Source organism: Scaptodrosophila lebanonensis, unplaced genomic scaffold (genome assembly GCF_003285725.1).
Source record: "Scaptodrosophila lebanonensis strain 11010-0011.00,11010-0021.00 unplaced genomic scaffold, SlebRS2 tig00000053-arrow-pilon, whole genome shotgun sequence".
NCBI classification, from domain to species: Eukaryota; Metazoa; Arthropoda; class Insecta; order Diptera; family Drosophilidae; genus Scaptodrosophila; species Scaptodrosophila lebanonensis.
The window spans coordinates 9,121,639-9,144,569 of record NW_022060548.1 but is presented as its reverse complement, the minus strand read 5'-3'; the positions used below and the strand labels follow the sequence as shown (position 1 = coordinate 9,144,569).

Sequence of the window (22,931 nt, the reverse complement as noted above, 5' to 3'; positions counted from 1 at the left end):
TATCAATTTTCCCTTTAAAAACATTATTAAACAAACAAAACAAATAGATTAATAAGAAACGAATCATAAAGATATAAACATATTTCACAACTAGATATACATGAAATTAATAGATAAATAATTTAGAAAATAACTTCATAATATTACGTTATTTTTCAAAAGGAGGGAGATGTAGTGTGCATACATAAGGAGTACACACTGTACGCAGTGCACTCTTAAGAACATACACTGTAACACTTTATTGCAGTGAATAAATTAATTCAAAAAGCCAAGCATAATTCGGACGCGATGTAATATGATCGCACATGCATAAGTGCAGCGTCAGTGCAACTAGTGTCAGCCACCTCAAGTGCACATAACATTCTCCCTCGCGCTCTCGCTGCCAACAGCGCTGAGTACAAATACATAAGTAAAATACATAATGCGGCCGCTCCGCTGCCGGCGTCTCTGGCAGCGCAGCTACGAGGCCTTAGCTAAGTTCATTTTAAGTAAAATGTAAGAAATCAGTATAAGTTCAAGTTTTAAGATTGAGTGTCATAAAAGTTAATAAATAATTAATAAAAACTCATAATAAAAAGTACGTATGTTATTACAGAGGAATGCAGCAAGCATTTGTTTCTTAGTGGCTCATTGCTTAGAATAAACACGTTATTTTATAGATAAATTGAAGAAAACTATAGGCGCTTTAATTTCAAAAAGTTTATAGAAACTATTTAAACTCAACTCTAATATAACACGCCTTGAGCAATGCTTTCAACACCTTTTTATAGCCAGTTAAAGCAAGCAATAAAGCAGCTACTCTCTTAGCAAGATATTCACTAATTCGTATCGGTAAGGTCCAACTTTTCTAATTTTAACCTCACTGTAATGGACTCTGATTTTCGATTTCAAGGGAACAAGAACATTTTCAATTCATCTTTACTTGTACTAATAATAATGAAATGATTCGCTGTATAAAATAAATTTTCAAAAGATAAAATAATGTTTCTTACTTCAATGTTAACAGACAACAAAACATAATTAACGTTAAAAGACTAATTAATTATTTTAAAGAATAATAACTAATAAAGTTCTTAAAATATATAATAAAGAACTGATTTAAAGATGAGCACGTTATATAGAGATTTATGTGCAAATTTTAGTTATAAAATATTATGGTGGTTTTTGAAAAATTGTTTCAGTTAGAGCTCAGAGCTCAAATCAATTTCAAATTCAATATTTTAAATAGATATACAGAAAAATTATTTAATTATATCCAATCAATTGCCGACCAAATCACTGATGTTAGCTTTAAACAACTCAAATATTTTTGGACTTTCGTTGGTGTTTCTTCAACTTTATTTAAAAAACTCTTCAATCGAGTAACATTTGAAAATGTACAAATTCTTTCCAAGGTATTGCCATATATTCCAAAAATAGATTGAATAGATGATTGCATTGCCACATTCAATTAATTCTTACGATGTCGACCAATTAAATAAACTTCTATAACTGATCAGAAAAGCTTCGTCTTTACATTTAATCTGATAATTGTTAGAGGAAAAGTAAATATGAAATTTAATTGCACCGTTGAATATTCACCCGCATAGTTCTCACCTTTAGTGGAACTTGGCAGCATTTAACACATAACTACAAGTATGCAGCTGAGCTCATTTAAATATACATTTTGTGATCGTAAACTTGTTTTCTTATATAGCCACTAACGAGCCATTTGCCAGCCGCATAGAAGCCTCAACGACCAAGTGGTGGTGCCTCGTTTAAAACTGAACTTGGTCATAAAATATTCACACACACACATTCACACATACACACAGACACACACAAACTCGTACTCGTACTCATACACGCCCCTCTCACACTCAATAAAATATGCAACGCTTTTTATACTCTACACATAGTATACTATACATACATCTTATAAATTGTTACTCTGCTCTTCTCTTTCGTTTCACTTTTTTGCTGCTGATGTTGCTCCTGATGTTGCTGCTGTCCGCTGCTGACAACAACAATAAAACAACAACAACAACATGTACAACAACAATACTGGTGCTGACAATGATGCCACGAACGCTCACAGATTTAAGTGGCTTCATTAAATTACTCCAGCTACCCAAATACACGACCGTTGTAAAGACTTTAAATGCGGGCATTAATGTAGACACCGGGCTCAATGACGCCGCTGACGAGCATGGCAGTGTTGCGGCGGATGCTGGAGGAATTGCCCGAAATGGGTGGAATGGGAGGGACACTGACCCTAACCAGCGAGTTACTTTGCGTCCAAAGGCAAATGCTAAAGAGCCACGTCAGCAGAAACTGAAAGAGAAACAAAACCAGAACCAGAACCAGCAAGCGACGGACAAACTGAAACAGTTGTCAGCAGACGCTTTATCAACATCATCGCATCCACAACAACAACAACAACAACAACATGAAGAAGAAGAACAGCAGCAAGAGGAAGAGCAACAGTCGAAGCTGTTGGACGCCCGCAGCGTGGGTCACTGTCAGCTGGCGGAGCAACTGGCTCATGATTATAATAAACGCGTCATCCTATGGCCATGTCCGCGCATGAAAGTGAGTATGTCTGTATATGTACACTGTGAGAAAACTGTCTCTAATCGAGGCAATTAGTTCTAAATAAAATTTGCAGCTACAATAAAAATATAAAGCATATTTTTCCAAACCAATTAAACATAATGTTAAGCAGCCTTTAGAGAAGGCTCCAATGCGTGCTTCATCGCTTCAGCCGTCTACGATTTACCTTGTCTAGTTAAAATCATGAGGATTCTAAAATATATACCAAGAATTATTTGAAATTAATACAGTTTTGATTGCAGAATTATTCGATTTAGAATTGCTTCATGCAATCGTTTTAATACCAAAATGTTGCCTGCATATACGCATGGGGAAATTAGAAACGGATAGATTACAAGCTTTGAAATTTTTCGCTCTGCACATTTCTATGTTCGCTTTCATTTATCCCTCTCGATGTTATTTACTTTGTGTGTGGTGTGTGGGTAGGAAATCCAAAATGAAAGTTTAATTAAGTTGTTTTTAAGTGTTTTCTAAGCCCAGGGCCAAAATGTTCAAATCCCCACAAATATTACGCATACGCAGTGTGGGTCGAGCTGAATTAATAGCCAGTGTACAGTAATTAACGGCAACGCACAACGCTTGACTTTTAGCAACTTGGTTACACACACATCCGCACTTCTGAGACCCGCTGGCATTCTGTAGAAAATTTTTCAATTTTCCAACCTTTGCACAAGATTTAGCGTCCAGAGGCAGCATATGGTGCTGTGTATGTGTGTGTTTGGTGTGCGTTTTATTGCAACTCAAATGCAGACGGAAGCCACGTAGACAAATCGCTTGAGGCGGCAACGTGCATCTTCTGCTTTCTGTCTGCCACATGCCTCGGACATCGGAGCCTCACCAAAAACCAAAAAACAAAAACCAGACAAGAAATATGCTACAAGCTAGAAGTAGCACTTGCTGCAAGTAATTACTTTTTGTGGCATGCTGCAAACGTGCCATCAGCCACAAAACTTTGCGAAAACGAGCCGAAGCCAACCAACAGTAATGCTCTCTTAATTTGCTTGCCCAAGAACGCATATAAATTTTACAAATTTCCATGTGCAAATTCTTGCCTTGCGCTTGGGAGCGCTCCGCAAAATGTCACAATGTTTTCAGATGCAAAAACAAAATCCATATTTATGGCACACAAAAAATATTTGCAAAGCTATTCTCGGCCGTCCCACAAATTGTTTGATAAATTCTTGCCAAAGCAAAAAGCACGACAAGTGATTGACAAACTGAAAATTAGAAAGTGCTGAACGAATGAATAAATGGATGAACACTGCGGGCCAAAGTCAAAAGTTAAAGCTGACAGCAAGTTATTAATGAAACCTCAGAAAGTGTTGAGAGAGCAGACCAATGACAAAATGCTGGCAAATAGTCGGTTAACGATGAGTTGAAAAATAATGCAAGAGCTGGAAAGACATGTTGTTGAACACAAAATATTGATAAAATGATGTTTGCTTGCAAGCAACAACATTATCTCAATTTTAATGGAATTTTTAATATAAAAAAATAAACTCTTCATGGAATTGTGAGACTCGCAGACAATTTCAATTCCAATTTGCCCAAACTATTTGACTCGAGGAAAAGAAAACGTTTCTTCTTCTCGTCGCTATCCAATTGGACCAACTGGAGATAACAACACCCGATCGCCCTTCCGCACAACGGCCAATGAAAATGTTGCTGCCAGTCGTGAAATTAAAAACAGTGCATTTCTTCCATTAAGTTAAAAATATGTCTGGCATTTGCAGAGTGGAATCGAGCATTGGTGAGATTTTACTCCTAGCGGTGGATATTACTGGGAGGCTCAAATGAAAATCTAAGCGCATTGAGAATATAAAACCATAATTATTATATGACATTTACTTTTTGATATATGTGCGATATTAATCCTCGCACGGAAGTGCTCGAGGTTAAGCTATTTATATTTGTAAAAATTAATTATAAAGCTGCTAAGCCTGCATGAATTCAATGCTTATATTAAATATAGAAAAAAACAGTATGATATATCATTCAATATATCTATGAAAGGAAAAGACTGTTTTTCTGTTCCAACAAAAATGCAAACAAGCTTAAATAAAACATAAGTTTTTTTAATTGGTCATGTTTGCTGTTCCCAAAATCACTATCACTATCAAATCTTTCAAAAAATTTTAGTCGTCTAACTATAAATAATATATTATTAATAATAATTTATCATCACAATGGATCTTGGAAGCATAAATGGGATGATGAGCAACGTCCTCCTTGATAATTTACAATTACCTTACTTAACGTTATAATGAAGAGGAAAAACTGAATATGTCTTTTCCCCGTCTTACAATTATGACACTTTTATCTGAACTAAAGAATATATTTTGTTTCCTTTGAAAACATATGAGTTACTTTACATAGGGGCAGGCAATGTTTATAGTCTACTATTTAGGCAAAGGTCTTTAAAATAAATTATTATTATAAAAGTAATACATTAAAAAAAAGGGCCAATATTTTTGAGGTAAACTTCACAATTACTGCCAAATAGTGCATATTAAATGTTGTCATGTTTTATATTTATTATTAATTTTGTTATGTTAATTGCATTAGAGTTTCGCCAGTTAGGCTATAAATATTTCGTTGATCTCTTAAGGTGTCCATTTAGATTTATTCAAATCAATATATATTATGAAGTTGAACAACCAAAGCTCATATGTTTGCTATGCCACAAGTTTGAATATCTGTATCCATAATTTCCAGAAGTGGTAAAAAAAAGTAATTCTATAGCTTCATATACATCAATGCACGTTGATGTTGGAATAGTTACTATGTACGAGATAAAAGAAAAAGGAATCGTAAATAGCGTCTGAGTGATTCAAAAAGCATGAGACAAAATCGATAGAACAAGTTTGCTTAAAGGGCTCTTATATTATATTAAAAAACTAGAAACAAAGCTGAGTACAATTGGCAGCTTAGCATGACAAATCAGCGCAACGGCTTAGATACAGACAAAAGGAAAGCGAGGACCGCAAGCCAAAAGATAAATAGTGGAAAATAAATAAAATGCGCACAAAAGGACAAAAGAAACAAAAATCCTTAACTATTTAATTTCTATGCAAATCTGCCGAAGAGGCAAGCACAGTCGCTGCCAGTCGATGATGAAATACTTGAAGCAGCAAAAACTGTTGTTGTTGTTGTTGTTGTTGCTGTTGATGATGACGTTTGGCAAGTGGAACGTTTATCCAAGAAATTAAATTCAGTGCAATTGATGCTTAACTGACACACACACACATACACACACACACACATAGACACCCTTGAGCTGCGCCTTTTATTATGCAGCATGCTGTTGCACTTCGTTGGCAGCTGTGTCAATAAAACAGCTGCCGTTCAACTGACCCAACTACGCGCACAATATTTCACATTGTTAAAGCACCATAATTTCTGATTTTTATGCACGCCGATCGCTGCCGCAGTTTTACGCTGCCAGAACATTTAAATCACTCAATGCCAGACTACAGTCGTGGCACATAAAACGTGCCACATGTGCAGCCACAAAACTTCATCAGTCGAACATTTCTGCCTGCCCGCCATAAAAATATTTAACCAAATACATATACTAAGTATATATACGAGTACATAAGGCACGTGCCAGAATTCTGCCGAGCTCTATCTCTCTCTCTATCTATCTCTTGTTTTGTGTACTTACACACCCCCATCCCCACACTTCCCTAACTACGCCTTCATAGCTATATAAACAAAAGCGTTGCTTAGCCCGACAGCTGTCTGTTTTTTATGGACATTTTCGTTGATGCTTTTTGATGCAGCAGCTCAGCCGCCCATCAGCCACTTCTATGTTCTGTCCTCAATGTTTATGCTCGCAACGTCAGCAGACGGCCAAAGTTATTAACAGCACTGAAATGCACATCAAGCACAGCAAAAGCAGCGGCATCAACAACACCAACACCAACAGCAAATGCCGCAAGGTCAGTTTATTTCTGCCAACCAACCGTCCAGCTAAACTACAAGAAAATCCTTCTGCACACAATAACGCACACACACACGCACACGCACACTCTCCCTCCCTGCAAAAACATTTCCCTGGGCTCTTATGTGACTTTAAACGAAACTGGGGAAAATGTTTAGCATGAAATATGAATGGCAGGTCACAATGAGGTAAATGGTTGAAAAATACGGTTGCTTGAAATTTTAAACATGAGCATATGGGCTTACATGCTTCTTTGGTTATTATAAATTATTTTAAGCTCCTTCAGCTTTCCTATGTAAAATGTGCTGACTTTCTAAAACCATTTGGTCTTAGCTGCATATTTTCAATTAAATTGTTTAACCATATATAGTAGAATAGATGATTACGATTCAGACAAAATTCCTTTCAAATTTCATAGTTCATAGTCAGATATTTTCAAAGAGTAGATTATATATATAACGTTAGTAACTGACATTATTTTAAAGCCATAGGTCGTGTTTTTAAGCTACAATTTAAAAACAATGAGTTTCTTAAATTTGTATACAAAATAAGCTCAGTTTATAGTTCATGACAATATGTGTTGCAAAGGAAATGTCCTTTTTTGAATTATTCCTTTCATTTCGGTTTTAGTTTCTTTTCAAGTTACTTAAGGTAACTAACTAAACTGATTTTATACTTCAATGCATTTTTTGTATTGAAAATTTGAACCATTTTCTTTTATTTACAAGCAAAAGCAAATATTTTATAATCTAATTTCGTAACTTTATAAAAGTATTTTTTATTATTTTTATATTTACAAATATATTTGCAGATCGATTTTATAAATATTATTTTATCCAAATTGTTGGTAATTTTTTATTTTATTTTGTATTTTGTTTCCTTGAAAGTTATTTTTATTTTTGCAAGAATATAATTTTCGAAATCATCGACATTAATTGATTAATTTGAACGTTTCCTTCATACAACAACATACATAGAAAACAAAAAAACCATCGTTGAAGAGCAAATTGTATCAAATATTTAAAAGCTTGCTCACTTCAGCTGTTCATAACTTCTTTTTTTTTGTTCGCTTCTGCCCCCACTCGGCCAAATAAGCTGCCCACATAAGTATGCTACACATTTTCATGAAATTTTCAGCATTCCTAGCAAAATACCAAATGACAACCTAAATATTTAGGTAAATGCTTTTTGCATATTCAACGCAACCTTCACATTTTCTGTTCAGTTTTTCTCTTTTTTGCTGAGCATTGCGAGAATTCGTGGAAATAAACGTGGACTCAGTTTGTCGCGAATACGCTGTGTAATGCGCCGTGTCAGCGTAAAAGCAGGAGAAACAAATTATTGAGCTTAAGCTCAACGATCAATATGCAAATGAAATTAAGCGCCGCTACATCCACAAGGCTAATTACATTTATCGCACAATTACTGAGCTCTCTTTCGCTTTCAATTTTGGTTTTTTTCTGCAGCTGCTGCAAAACATTTATTTAGATAATTGTAAAATTGAATTCAAATACAAGTGACTAATGCCCATGGCAATAAATTATAAAGGCCCTGTCGCAAATGTCAACAAATGCTGAACTTTAAAGCAAGCACATACTTTTTAAAGCCAACAAAGCAAACAAACTGAAACATACAGACAGTGGACAAGTAGATAAAATGAGCGCAACTTGCAAAAGAAAACTGCACTAAGCTGGCTCGCAAGTATATATATTTTATACATACTTGTATATATATAAATATATATAAGTTCTAGTCCAAAGCGCAGTCAGTAACACCCGCACACACACACAGACACACACACATATGCACACCCATTAAGCCGCAGCCAAGTCAGGACACGCCCCGCACTCGCATTCGAGTCCCGGCCAGTTCCATCCATTCACCCGTGCGGACCCGCAAAACAATGTTGCAGATAAAAGTGTTTTTAATTGACAACACAAAAAAGCAGCGCAGCAAAAAGTGAAGGAAAAAAATTGAAATAAAAACGAAATGGCCCGCACACGAGGGAGCTAGAGAGCTAGAGGAATGGCCAGCGAGTACATAGCTATATAACTAGGAATATGAAGCGCAACTTGGACTTTTGCTGTGCAAAACATGGCCATAAAATCAAGCAGGCAAGCAAGCTGCGACATGGACATCAACACCACCACCAGCACCAACAGCAACAACAAAGTAACAAAACGTGCAATTAAATGCAATTTTTATGCGGCCACAATATTTATGTCCTGCATGAACTGCAATACACAATACACGCCTACAATGGCCCTTAATCAGAAGGCTAGAAGGCACAAAAATCATTTTACATTTTTTTTCCCCCCCTCCCCCGCTTCTGTCTTTAATACAATGTGACAGTTTAATGTTCGTAGCAGCAGAAGATTGAACACAGACTGGTTTCATTTGACAAAATATTTCAATCAGAACTTTTTGTAATTTCTTTAGTATTTTAATTTTTATGTGTTTGTTAACTATTTACTATTTGAAAATTGCATTAACATCGCTTTTAATTGCACTTTTTTATTCTTACTATTTATTTCAATTATTTTCAATTACTAAAAATGTCAATCAGAATTAAAATCAACATGAGCTAAGTAATTGAATAATCAATTACAGGGCCTAGTAACTTATAAACAACTTCCAATAGCAAATGATTAAACGATAATCATATTAATTAATGTTCAAATGCGTTCATTTGAAAAGAGAATGACAGCAAAGTTTGATAAAGCTGAATACCATGTCCATTAGATCTAAATGCAGAAACATTTCAAACTGAATCAAAAGTTAATACACGCTGAAAATATATCAAATAATTAATATAAATGAACACTTTTTCTATTTCGTAATAAATGAATTTTGTAAAAAATAATGATGGAAATAAAACCAAAATAGACTGACCTCACTCCCTTCTCAGGGAATGGACACTAGTTATTTAAATACATTTAAAAATCATGTTCAACGAAGTCAGTATGTAGTAGAACTTAACCTATTTGCGAATTTATTGATAGCATTCATTATATGCTTGTGAAATTCGATAAATGTTTGTGCGAATTGTCAGCATAGCATGAAATATATACTCTTTTCATCGAATTAACGTGAAACTTTGTTTGTATACTCTGAGAAAGAATACCAAGTAAGCTGCAATCACAATTTTCTTAAAATTAATTTCCTTTCATTTTTTTTTAAGCTTAGAATTAGGCAAACATGGTTTCAAAAGAAAATATTTCCTGTTTCATATTATATCGCCGCCTTTTTTTATTGTTTGCGTTGCTTTAAATTAATATTCATTAAATAATTATATAAATATATAAGTATTTTTTTAATTGTTTATTTATTTAATTAACACAATTTTTATTTCTTTTATTATTTTATTTTATTATTGAAATACATCGTTTTCTTTTTATAATCATTTTTAATATATTAGTTTATGTTTTAAATAAATCTCTATATTTATTTGGGTCCCAACATTTGTTATTAGCAATCTTACCCTCAGCTCTAGACATCAAGCTCTGGATTAGAGCCTAAAGTAAAACTAGTATACCCTTTCACCTTTGGGGTACAGGGTATAATTAGCAATTAGCTTAAATTTCAAATGAATCGACTCTAAACTGTTAAGTGGATTTCTCCCCGGAGTGCGAAGCAAGTATACCACCAAGTGGAAATTATTCGCACAGACTTGAAAAGCTGTTTTCAGAATTATATTCTTGTATAGACATCCTTCGCTGATGGAATATAATTTAACTTCACATCAGCTTTACAGCTCGTTTCAATCCAAAGTTGCCAAATCGGAAATGTTCCCCACTGTATAGTAGAGCAATCGGTGTGGGTTTCTCAAAACCAGAGCCGCAATCGCGACGGCTCGATGATCAAATGCCGCTGTGTTTCTACAAAAGTTTCAATTGGCGCGTTTGTCATGGTGGCTGGCCATTGTCGGTTGGCAGCCGCAGCTGTGAAATGCTGAGACGCCTGACATTTGGCAAATGTATGCAATTCGGGTGGAAAGTTGTCACGTTGCTGCCGGCATGTCGAGTGTGTTTTTGGTTCACAGAAAATTGCGCATACGCCGCTTAGACCCGCTCTTTGTCTAGCAGTCTGTGTGGGGGAGTGTACTCCATCATCGACCCTTTTGGCTTAGTTTCGCATAATGATCATTGAGTTTCAAGTGCTAAGAGCGAAGCACTCAACACTCAACCAAATTTTTCACTTTCTCTTTCACATAAGTTTTTATTTTTGGATTTCCGCTGCCATATCAATTTCATGCAATTTACAGCATTTTGAAAACTTTCCCTCGAATGCAGCACTTTACTAACTTTTCGCTTCGATGTTTGCATGCGTTGTTTGCCTTTATTATTGCAGTTATTGTTGTTGTTGTGCGGTTTGTTTGTGCCGCTCGAATTGTTTAATACGCCAAATTGAGTTTCTGACCCACTCGAATATGCTGGCAGCCGCATGATTTTCAACATTGTTTGTATTTGTTTGTGCGGGTGGAGGGGTGTGTTACTGTGTGGGATTTTGTGTGCAGCTTAGCGACGCTTAGAATATAAACGAATTGTTTATTACCCAAACGCCATGCATTCCACAATCATAATGCGGGCCAACTGAACTCTGCTGTCACATTTCATATTTATGTCAACACATCAAACTAATTCAATAAAAGGCTTTGAAAAATTCAAACAATTTAAAACTGCCAGAGAATGTAAACATCAATTTATGAATAAAACGCTTTCACGTCAATTTCATTGTCATTGTGCTTAAATGATTATCCGATTCTGGCAACATAAAATACGCTTTTGGAGATATATGCAGTAAACTCTGGCTAGATTAATTATGAATACATATTGTTATATTTATGTGGGAGTATCTCTCTATGTAGTCCCTATTTTGCCTTTGGAAATACATTTTGAGCTAATTTAACAACTCGAATTAATCAAAACCACAATTAAGAAATACTTTTACATGATTTCTTATAGCAAGATTTTTTACATTTTTCAATCAAATTTAGATCATTTTGTTCATTTCACTTCTATTGTCTAACTATCCTTGATTTCAACTCACTGAGCGCACAATTAGGTGCTCGCATGCCTTTGTTGTCAGTCTTTAAGCTGTCCCTTCTGCATACAAACAACTTAATGAAGATTAATGCAGTCGATGCCAAGCGACAGGCAAATCGCTCTAGACAAGCAAATTCACTCAAATAAATGTTTTGTGCAATAAACAAACAAAAAATTCGCACAAGCTGTGCACGCAAATGCAGCAGCAGCTTTAGCATTTATCCAACACCTTGCGGAGCAAAGCAAGTGATGGCCAAGAGGGAAGAATGTCAGTCAGTCCGTGAGTCAGCTAGTCAGCTAGTCAGTTAGTCATTTAGTCTGCTGTGCAGTCTATCAATGCAAAGAAGGCACACACTCAGACACATACTACATAGCACACATATCGTTGTCTCTGCTTTGCTTTTCACTCAATCAGCTTGACAATTGACAATCGCATTCAGTTGAGCTGCCAAGCGGAAGACGCAAAAAGGGAAATGCTAAAGCAATGGGAGCAACAATGCAATGACAGTCCAGCAGTTGGGGAGGGGGGAGCTTGTGAGGTGTGGGGTTCTGTGCTAATAATAAACAGCAAACAAAATGCATGCAAATGCTGAGCCAACTTCCGTCGAGCAGACCAACTGCTCCTCGCTCTCTCACCCTCTCCGGCCCTTCTGGCTGAAAACAATCATCAATGCCAGCCCGTTGACAGGCTGGCTTGTCGCCTTCGGCCAGCCGTCGCACATTGATTTAGTATTCTTGCTCCGGCACATCCTTGCAGGCTGAATGCACGGCATGATTGATTGCTGTTTACGCGCCTGCTTGCAGTCGGCAGTCCGCCATCCTCATCATCGTTGTCATTGTCATCACCATCGCCAACGCTATTCCCCATCGCCTGGCAAATTCAAATTGAATGCGCGGGCTATATTTTCTGTTCCACAACCGACACGCTGACATTTTGTAGTTTGATTTTACTTAAATGGGCCAAGTTCATAATCAAACTCGCTTAATGCGTTTAAAATACCATTTCAATTACAAACATTGCACATTATAAGAACAGATAAAAGCAGTAGGGATAAAATGTGGAAAAGGGCTGTAATAATTTGGCTAACTAATCAAATATCAGTTATATATCTTAGATAAATAAGCCAGTAATATGAAGGTAGCTTTGCAAGCACTTAAGTATTATTATAAATCGACTTTCCAACTTCAGGCACTGCTGCCCTCTAAACACATCCTTTAACGTGCTTTAAAGTTGCTGTTAAGTTTACACAATCGCTTGTGCATTGCCACCTCGTAATGACAGCCATTGTGAGTCAGAGAGAGGACTGCAAGGCATCGCTCACAAACACAATTAAGTGTATAGTCGTGTAAGTGTGTCACGCTCTCTCTCTCTCTCTCACTCACTCTCGCTCTCCCTCTCATTTCTCCAAAATTTATGTGACAAGCGGACAACAAACTTACAACTTGCAACGTAACTGTTAGAGCGTTTCGCCGCCACCGTTGCACCGTGGAACATTTATGCTCTTTGACTGAAATAAATTAGCAATAATAATCGGAGAAACAATATAATTATTATTAAATATGCCAGTATTGCATCATTCATTTGATTTATATATCTATAGGTGTCACATTCTTGAGTAAAAAATGTATTTGCAGTTGTGTAAGAAAATCATTTTTAAAATGGCACAAAATTGATTCACATAATGTTGATTTTGATTTTACACGAATTTTATAATTTGAATAGGCTAAATAAAATATGTACTCTTCTGGTAACACTAACATTGTACTCTGAGAGCGAAGAGATTCTTCTCTTTCTTTTCTAAGCTAAGATAATGCTAGTTTTTTTTACATTTAAAAACATTTTTTTTTTATACAAGATCTGTTTTTGGTGGGACAATAATTATTATTTTTTATGAGAAGTCTTGAGCTCGATATCTTGCTTTTGCGATGATGATTGCGGTATGGTTCTGGAACCAACTCATATTATGTGATTCGCCCTAGCTCGTTTATAAATACATAAACAGAACCCCGCACTTACCTTTTCCTATCGGTATCACATTTTAAAACTATAATAACAATATTATGCCTTATCTATATTTTTGGCTTGTTGTCTGCGAAAAGTGTAAAAGATGCCACTGTGCTTTGTTGTCACTGTCATTTTGACAGTTTGTCGCTTAGGAGTGCTGTGCTGTGCTGTACAGCGTCTGATTGCAGTTCTAAAAGCTTCGCTAACAGCAGTAACAAATATTGCGTATACGCTATGTGTACAGTAAATTGAGCTTTGTTCGTTGCTGTTGCCGCACAAAGCAAAGTTCACTTTTTTATTGTGTCGCTGTGATAAGGCAAGTTCAACGTACCGTGACCGCATGCCCTTCCCCCAGTACAGTCACCCGTCCAGCGCAAGTGCAAAATCTTTCCCTGACATTGCAGCCAATTGGCTTTCATGCAATTTCCAGTGGTCTTCCGAGCTTCAACATAATCAATTTGACATAAAACAGACGCGTCGGTATGTGCTCGCACCACAAAATGGGCGCCAAGTAATGCATTTAAAATGCTCATTAAATGCTCGATAATGTAGGCACTAAACCGCTAAGAAATTTACGACATATATGTGTGACCACACTTATCTATAATGGAGCTCTTTAAGTGGATTGTTTGCCTTAATGGATTGTTACACATTTTGGAAAATGATATAAATTAATAAAAAGACCTAATAGATTACCAATTTTAGAGGTCAATTGAACAATACCTTTGCCTTAAAATTAATGTCTAATTAAGTAACAATATTTTAAAAAGTCTTAAGAATAAATGAAGTAATAGTAAGCAAAATGTTAACGTAAGTCCAGACAAATAACATATGATACTTTAAAGCATACTCGTATGATTGGTGCATCTTTTCGTCTATACTATATATGGCTTTTTCACCAAATACTTCTAACTAACTATAAGATCAGAAAATAACAATTTTGTTTGGTTACCTTTTCATTCATAATCAATTGATTATTTGTGTCATTTACATAAAAAAAATTTAAAACAAATCAAAAAAATTGAATTATATGATATATGTGCAATAAATTATTAAATTGACACCAAAGGCGATTGGTAGAATTTTGTTATATGAAAGGTGTACCAAGTCATAACTGAAACTAAATGTTAACATCTGCTTTCTCAACAGTGTCGATGTCAATCCTACATCTATTTTTGGTTTATAGGCCTTTAAATTTAATGCATCTCCACTCTTTGTACTGATGTGTGAATAAAGTTAGTCAGTTCTTTGTCTTCTTTATTGTTTAATTATTGTTCCTGTTTCGCTAAATAGCACAAAGAGAAATTAGCAAAAACGTTGTAATATAATATTTGTATAAACACTATTTATCATCCATCTTTATTCATTGGAGTTTAAGTGAGAAATGCACAAATAATGCCTCCTCACGAGTTCATTAAATAGAAAGTTGAAGCAGAAATAACTTGCAGTGTGTATCTTCAAATTAAAAAGTAATATTTAAAACAACATTGCCATTGGCATTGGGAGTTTGTCTACTCACATACATATATGTATTTATATACCCTTCGGCATCACAAAGTTACGAGAAGTTTAAACAAACTTTTCAGTTCTGCTTTCATTCAGAGCTTTTAAAGCTATTTGCCTCCAATTTCAACACAAATAATGCATATTTGATGTTAATTTACGATGCGGCAATTGAAGTGTCAGTTTCTGCACATTTTAATGTCATTATTTTTGAGGACGAATGAGTTATGTGGGTGCAAACCGAAAGCACAAAAACATTAGCAGGTTTGCCTTCGTGCGGTCAACTCGATGACACAGCACAAAACCCAGCCAAAGCCAACCTTCTCACCTTTAACCTCAACACACACACAACACACATATGTGTCATATTTTGTAATTCACATTAAATTACATGTGCGTGGGCGGCGTAACTCCCAGAAGCCAAAAGCGTCAAAAACACAAGTGACTACTTTAACAGCACTCAAGTGTTCTCCTTCTTGTGTGTTGGTGTGTGTGTGTGTGTGTGTGTGGTTAGTCAGTGTTGTTTTTTGTCGACCCAATCAAATATGCCACTCACATGGCGAGTTGTGTGTGTTGGCAACGCAATGAAAATGAAATTGTTCTTAATTTGCGTGATACGCATCAAAAATCAATTCGAAGCGGCAAATCAATACACACACACACACACACACACACACAGGCAGACACAGGCACCCATACTTACGCACGCAGACTCCTATACTTACCACATTCCTGGTTAGCAATGCCGCATGAATATGCAGAGGGCAGGTGGCAGGTGGCAAATGGCAAATGGCAACTGGCAGAATACAGGTGGCTGGCGTCTAAATTGAGGCACGACTCATGCTCGGGGTCTTGCATATTTTATAGCGCGCCCGCAGGTATGCTACAGTTTTTTCCTTGTCACGCTTTAAGTTGCGAATGTGTCAGTGTGTTGGTGATTCTTGCCCGAATTATGAATTCTGAGCTCGAAGTTGCAGCCACATGAATATGTAAGAGTATAGAGTTATGCGCTAGTGTTTAATATTAGATCGGCTAAGTCCGTCATTGTTTCTCCGTCAAAAGCCTGCATTTGCAATCTTATTGACAGATCCTGCAACGATGCTCTGCTCAATTAGAACTTAATTGAAATGAAGAAAATGTTCATATTGCAGCGGCATTCGGACAAAATATAATTTTCGCCTCCTTATCGCAAAAACTTCTGCAATTTCCATACCAATATCTAGCAATTACAAGTATTGCAATTTTTCGTTGTTCTTCTTTATATTATTTAATTGTGTATTATTTTAACAGACAATTAATAATTTATAATTATTTTATACTCTAAATGTTTCATATATAATGCAGAAATTAATCAAAATTTGCAATCTACTAGATTTAGATTTATAAATAAATTAATTAAATAAGTGGAATTTTTCTTAAGCCACACCTTTTAAGTTTTCTCACTTCTTTCCAACTTGCTTAAGCTGATAAATTAAGAATCAGTCGCTCATCTAGAGTTCAAATAAAGTATTGCAACATTTTTTATACATTTTTGTGATTGTATATTAATTTTAATCAGTAAAAACTAATTTCATTTCAATTGCTAGCTTTAACAACAAATATTTTGTCACTGAACTCAATAGGCATAAGTTAGAACTTAAAAATTTTATTAATTTGCCATTTATAAGAAATTTATAAAATTGTAGGAATGCGGTTATTAAAATCGAAATTCTTAAGAATATTCATAAAAGTTATCCATAGTAAGGCACATAAAACTCGTAACAGTTGCAATCATAGTCAGTACAGCCCTACCATTCGGTAATAAATAAAACAACCACCTAGGTAAATAATTGTGTAATACAATGTGGGCTTCTTTAAGAAGCCATTCTATGTAAAGCTTATGAAAAGACATATTGTTTGTATTTTCAAAAGACTAAAGGTCAGCATATAATGTGATCCATAATAAGGTTGTTATTGAAATGCGCCTCCAGACATATATATTTAAATATTATGTTTGTGTGTGGGAAACGTTGCCATTCAAAGCTTGCAGCACTTTGAAATCTTAAGCCGCTGCCATGGTCGCTTTTATTCGCTTCTGTGGTTATGGTGAGCTCTCAAAGCTGACAGCTGTGCGTGGGTTATGGCAAAATGTCAGCCCATCTTTAATGACAATTAGCTGAAGAAAGAAAAGTTTCCACTTGCCGCTATTATGTAAGCCTTTTGCTTAGCTCGTGTAATATAAGCCACGTTAGTACGCCTTTATGCTTAGATTTTGTTGCGTCAAGCAAAACGAAAGCTGTGCATACTAATTTCATTAATCATACGCCCCCGGGTACACTGAACGTTGCATACAAAAGCAGAAAGCAATTTACATACAAATCATAACAAATTCAATGATGCTTGCTTATTATGTAGCCAACCTTTTTAAAAGGTCAACAAAAAAGTAAGAAATAAGCATATTTATGTGACGCTCAATTATTCAGAAAGTCACCAACGTAACAAAATCTACAATGTTGCTGCAACTAAAGCTGATGTTATTCAAGTAATTGGTTCACATTTTTTGGCAAATTTTTCTCCCGTTCTTTAAAATAAAATGCTACTCAAGCGCTGGGTCAGAGGCGTGCCCCTTCGGTGTTGTACTCGCATTTGGGCCTGGTTTTGGGTCTGCTGTTTATTGCATAATAAAATGTTATTAAATGTGCTGATGTTGCAACGGATTTGCATGCCGTAACTTTAATTCAATTTGATTTGATTAAAGTCTGGCGTACCCGCGTGCCTTAAAAGGAAGGCAATACACAGGCACATTAGCTTCATACCATAACCACACAACCACTGAACCAAACCACCACCCCGTATTGTTCAACGGCAACCGATTATGCTATCGGTTTACATAAGCCAAACTCTATATACTATACATACATAAATATATATAATACCAACAGTGGAAGCCGCGCACAAACCAAATCAAATAAATGTCAGAGCACGAGCAAAATATGGAAGTGCTTGTGTGTGTGGCTGAGGATGGTTTATGTGCCACATCCCAGCAAGCATCTCAGCGATCTGAAGGCACGAATGGCTTACTTTAAGTGAATTTTAAACAAATAGAGTACAATCTTATAACACTTTTAACTTCAAAGCGACAATTCTGCAGGAATTGTGGCCATGAATTGATAGAGAACTGATATTAAATAGCTATTACATGTACTTGCTTAAATTGTTTCTGAATACTTTGTAAGCACTGTTAGTTAATTGTTTTTATTATTATAAAAATACTCTGGAGAAAAACAAACTTTTAGAATCTCTCTCTTTATCAGTAAATCGATTATACTAGCATGCTGAAAAAATAGTAAGTACTGTGTTTATTTTCAATTTCTAGCAACTCTATTTATTATTTAAAAAACTTATTTTCGACAATTTTATCTCTTTTTTGCATTTGCAACATTTGTTTTAACAAAAGAGTTCTGTTTGGTAAAAAGAAAGTGATTTGCGTACTTTTATGAAAAAATAGTATCTACAAGTATAATTCATTTAATTTATAATTTTTGATTTAATTTTATTTATTTATTTTAATAGTCCGAAAACGAAAAGTATTCTTCAGCTATGAAAAATGATTGCTGGGTTAAATGAGCTCTATTTTTGGCTTCTATGTAAATATGTAGATATGTATGTGTGTATGTGTGAGTGCACGCCAGAAATTACTCAAATTAAGCTGACGACATACACCACATAAACTCGTCTATGCACATAAATCGTAATGCAAACGACTCAGTCACACACACTTCCCTACTTTAACTAATGATGTCCCTGCAGGAAACCGAAATTGCTTCAAACCACTAACCGCACTCTTGGCCGGCAGCTAACAATACGAGTGTACCCTCAATGGGCTTTACTGTCGATATGAATATTGAACGGTTCAGCATATCAGATTGCTTAAACATTCGCTGTAAGCTGAACATCAATTTAACAAATTATATTATAAAAAATGTAAGTATAGAAAATACGATGCATTGCTTCTGCTTGATTAGGACTTGTCTATATACAACTTAAGAAACCCCACATTTATGCAAGGTTGAGCAACTCCAGCTATCAAGGTTAAGGAGACAGGCGAATGAATAGCACAGACATGAATATATTTTGTGGTCCGCTACGTCTCTATCAGAGTGTGAGAAGAATTGTCCAAACAATCTCGCTGTATACCCTTTACCCCAAACAACTAAAATGGAATGTGGAAATGTTCGAATTGCCGCTTGGGACTAAACATTTGTCGCATATAGTATATGTATAGGCGTATGTTTATATGTTTATCGCATTAAAAACCAATTTCCGTAGCAGTATTGGCAGAATGGCATCAAACAAACATTCTGCAATTCAAAGCATATTCAATTTACAGCAAAACAGAAATGCTTCAAGGAAGGAAGGAAGGAAGCAAAGAGGAAGGACTAACGGGAAAAGTGCAGAAATTTGCGATGTGCTTAAGAGAAAGTGAAAACAATTTGGACGATGGCATTGAGAATAGCAGCACGTGCTCCTTGTATGTGATTTGCATGAATGTGCACGTGCTCGCGTATGTGTGCATGCGTATGTGTGTGTGTAAGGCAAGCTGGCAGCCAGTTTGATCAGACAATACAAGTAAGAACAAAGCCCGTGGCAGCTGCTGTAACTTTATAGCACCTCAATGTTGCTTTCTGCTGCCTTGGCACACAATAAAAATGGGCCACTATTTTGCCTTGCCCCTCTCCCTCCCACTCCCTCTCCACTACCCCTCTCTATCCCACTTGCTAATGCTGCTGCCGAGCAGGCTAAGCGAGCAAGCTGGTCAGCTCAACTTCTGCTTTGCGGCCACTTAATGTCGTTCAGCCTTTCCTTCAGCGCTTCACACGTACCCAAAATTTTCGTATTGCGTTGGTTGGTTCGGTGTGGTTTGGTCTGGTTTTCTGGTCATTTATTTTGAGTTAAGTGACAGTAAATTAAGTGCCTGACAGCAGCGATCCAAACACATTTGGAGCAACTTTTGGCTTTTATTGTATATTGATAATAATGACTATATAATAAGAGTTTGCACATTAATTTTTATCTGAAAGCGGCAGCTGTTGGCTATGAGTTTTCCTCAGAAGAACCAAAACTTTGCCTGCCTACACATTAAGTTCACAATTTCTTGGGCCCACCATTATTTTGAATAAAATGTTTTGCAAAATTCGACAAAAGGCAATTTGATGAGGCAATACAAACGACATTACACTTTAAATACAAGGTTATATTTTGGGAAATATTTTACCACGCTAACTTAAATCAAGGCACAAATTTCCTTCCTTTCTCAACACTTTTTAAAGCTGAAACATGTTTTATCTGTTGGACTAAATCAGTTGAGTTTCCACACTTGAAATTATACTTTGCCTAACCAATTGCTTCATTTCCCATGTTAATTAATCTATTTTCTTGAAATTTTTTTAAATATTTGTTACTTATTTTTTGAATAAATAGTTGCAACGTTTTTCCCATTAAAACTCACTCCCAGTATGGCTTCGCAAATCTGAAATTACAATTTTCATTTTCGGCAGCAAACTGCTTCGTAATATATTCAAATATTCAAAATTCAACTATGAAATATTACCATTTTGCGGATGTGTGTGTGAGAGAGAGAGCTAAAGTTGCCTACTCACACACACGTGCCATTTGTTATTGTTTTCCCATGTCATTATCATGCCACTTGCATTCTCAGGCTATGCGTAGCATAATATTAAGCATACGCCACGTGTGTCATACAACATGGCACACAGCTGAAAATATGTAAATTATGTACGCATCACATTTTCACATTAAAAGCACAGAAGCCAAAGTAAATTTTGTAAGTATAGTGTACACACATAAGCATAATGCCTTTGAAAAATATTGCATATGCGTTCAGCCACTTTTTTCCGACCTGAGCTCGACACGCTCTTGACACGTTTCGCATGCTTTAAAAGATGAATTATTAACATGTAAATAAATTATATATACAAAGATTGTTGCTATTGCTATTTTTGTTGTTCTTGTTGTTGTTGTGGATGTTGTGCGGCGAATTGTGAAAAAGGCTAGCCACGCTATGCAACCAGCGGATTGAACTTGTAGCCTAGCAGCCAAACAAAATGCCAGGCATGTGCCCTAAGCCGACACGACTTTGGTTTCGACCCACACTTCAATTACTGCACAGAGAGAAATACGATAAACAACAGAGTGTATTTGGGAAGCTTCACAAAAGCTTTTTAATTTATTTGTGATTATTAAGATAAAAGTACTGATTAAATTAATATCTAAGGTAATCTTTAACCATATTTAGCAAAAGGATGAAGTATAAATTAAATAAACTATATTTTATTTTATTTCAAAAATTTATTATAAGTACTGAGACATTTTTGGGTTGTTATTAAGTTTTTGGCGATAATATTGAGGATAGGAGTGGTCCAGGATTCGGAACGAGATGCTTACGATATCCCAAGTCCACTTACTTTTATTCCAAAAAAAAAATATTCCATCAAATGTTACCTATATTGAAGTAAAAAGTTTAGTACACATCTCAGTTTTTTGCAGTGCATAGCCACTGAGAGGCTCATAGACGTGGCCACCACGGCTTGGCAGGCAAATGTCAAATATTTGTTGAACTGTGATTAATGTTGATTCTGGCACGCTCATTGCTTTTGCATAACATTTTTCTTTCCTTTGTGGCTTGGGCTTAGCATCGGCTTAGCACAGTTCACTTGTAAAAAGGACGCTTTCCCCAACTGACGCAATCACCAGTGGTGATTGCTTATAATACAAAAAAAAAATCATCTGCTGTTCTACTTTGCTATTCTTTTTCTTTTTCGATAGACAATTAATTAAAATTGTCTAAAAAATTGGCTTCATATAGATTCCTTTACAGTTTAGCTCAGTTTGTTGTGCTAACAATTTGACGCTCAATAAAACAAAAGTACCAGTACAGGAACAACAATGGTTGTACTCCCATCCTCCTCTCCATTCCAAGTGCCCTCTACAGTCGAGGTAGGGGTAAATGCTTTGGCAATACTCGCTGGTCACGTTGTGTCAATAGACAGCTGAAATGCACTTGCCGCACGAAAACTGTTGCAGTCCCTTCTCCATCACCCCTCCCTCAAAATTGTCCTTTATTTTATTTTGTATACAGTGTGCACGAAAGTTTAAAGAGTATGTTAGAAAGCTCTACAGCCAAATGTATATAACAGGCGAAAGAATCGTCGGCAGACCACATATTATAGGTACCTATACGTATATGATCAGCAAAGCGGTAGAGACGTGTCCATCCTCGTCCGTCTGCTTGTTTCTCTCTGTTCGACTGTATGAACGTCGACAACTTTTGAACCTTAGCACTTAGGGAAGCCAACTTTTGTATGTAGACTTGTCTTATCCATACGCAACCAAAAGCAGCGTCCTTATTATAGAAGAACTTTGTTGTGATATCCCAGTGCCCCATCACAGCCACAAGTTTAATCAAAATCAGTGCACTTTATCATACAGCTGCAATAGAATTGATTGATATTAGTTGAATGACTGTGGCGGGGAAAAAGGCGGGCTTAGGGTACTCAAAGTTCTGCTCAAAGTCTAACTCGTTTTATTTGTACACGCTGCTGAAACAATTGGCGCAACATTTTGTTGCGTTTTCACACGCACGTTCACTGAACACAAACAGCGTTTGATGGCACTTTGGCAAACGAGGCGCATCGATTCCCTTAACAGAGTGACAAGTAATAAATGTGCACTGCATAAGGAGCTAACCGATAGTTTTCCGAATCAAGCATACAGCAGACCATTTATTTTTGTCTGCTTGAAGGACACAGCTCCGCCATCCCGCCCAGTCAAATGAAAATGCTTT

General features: G+C 36.0%; 1 protein-coding gene across 1 annotated transcript in view; it reads left to right on the top strand.

The window, feature by feature from the left end:
- The window catches only part of LOC115623929, a 79,888-nt gene that overhangs the window by 14,468 nt on the left and 42,489 nt on the right, over positions 1-22,931 (top strand). Inside the window, exon 3 of the mRNA XM_030518488.1 lies at positions 2,078-2,571. Within this exon, the coding sequence (XP_030374348.1) occupies positions 2,078-2,571 (494 nt within the window). The remainder of the gene's footprint in view (positions 1-2,077; positions 2,572-22,931) is intronic.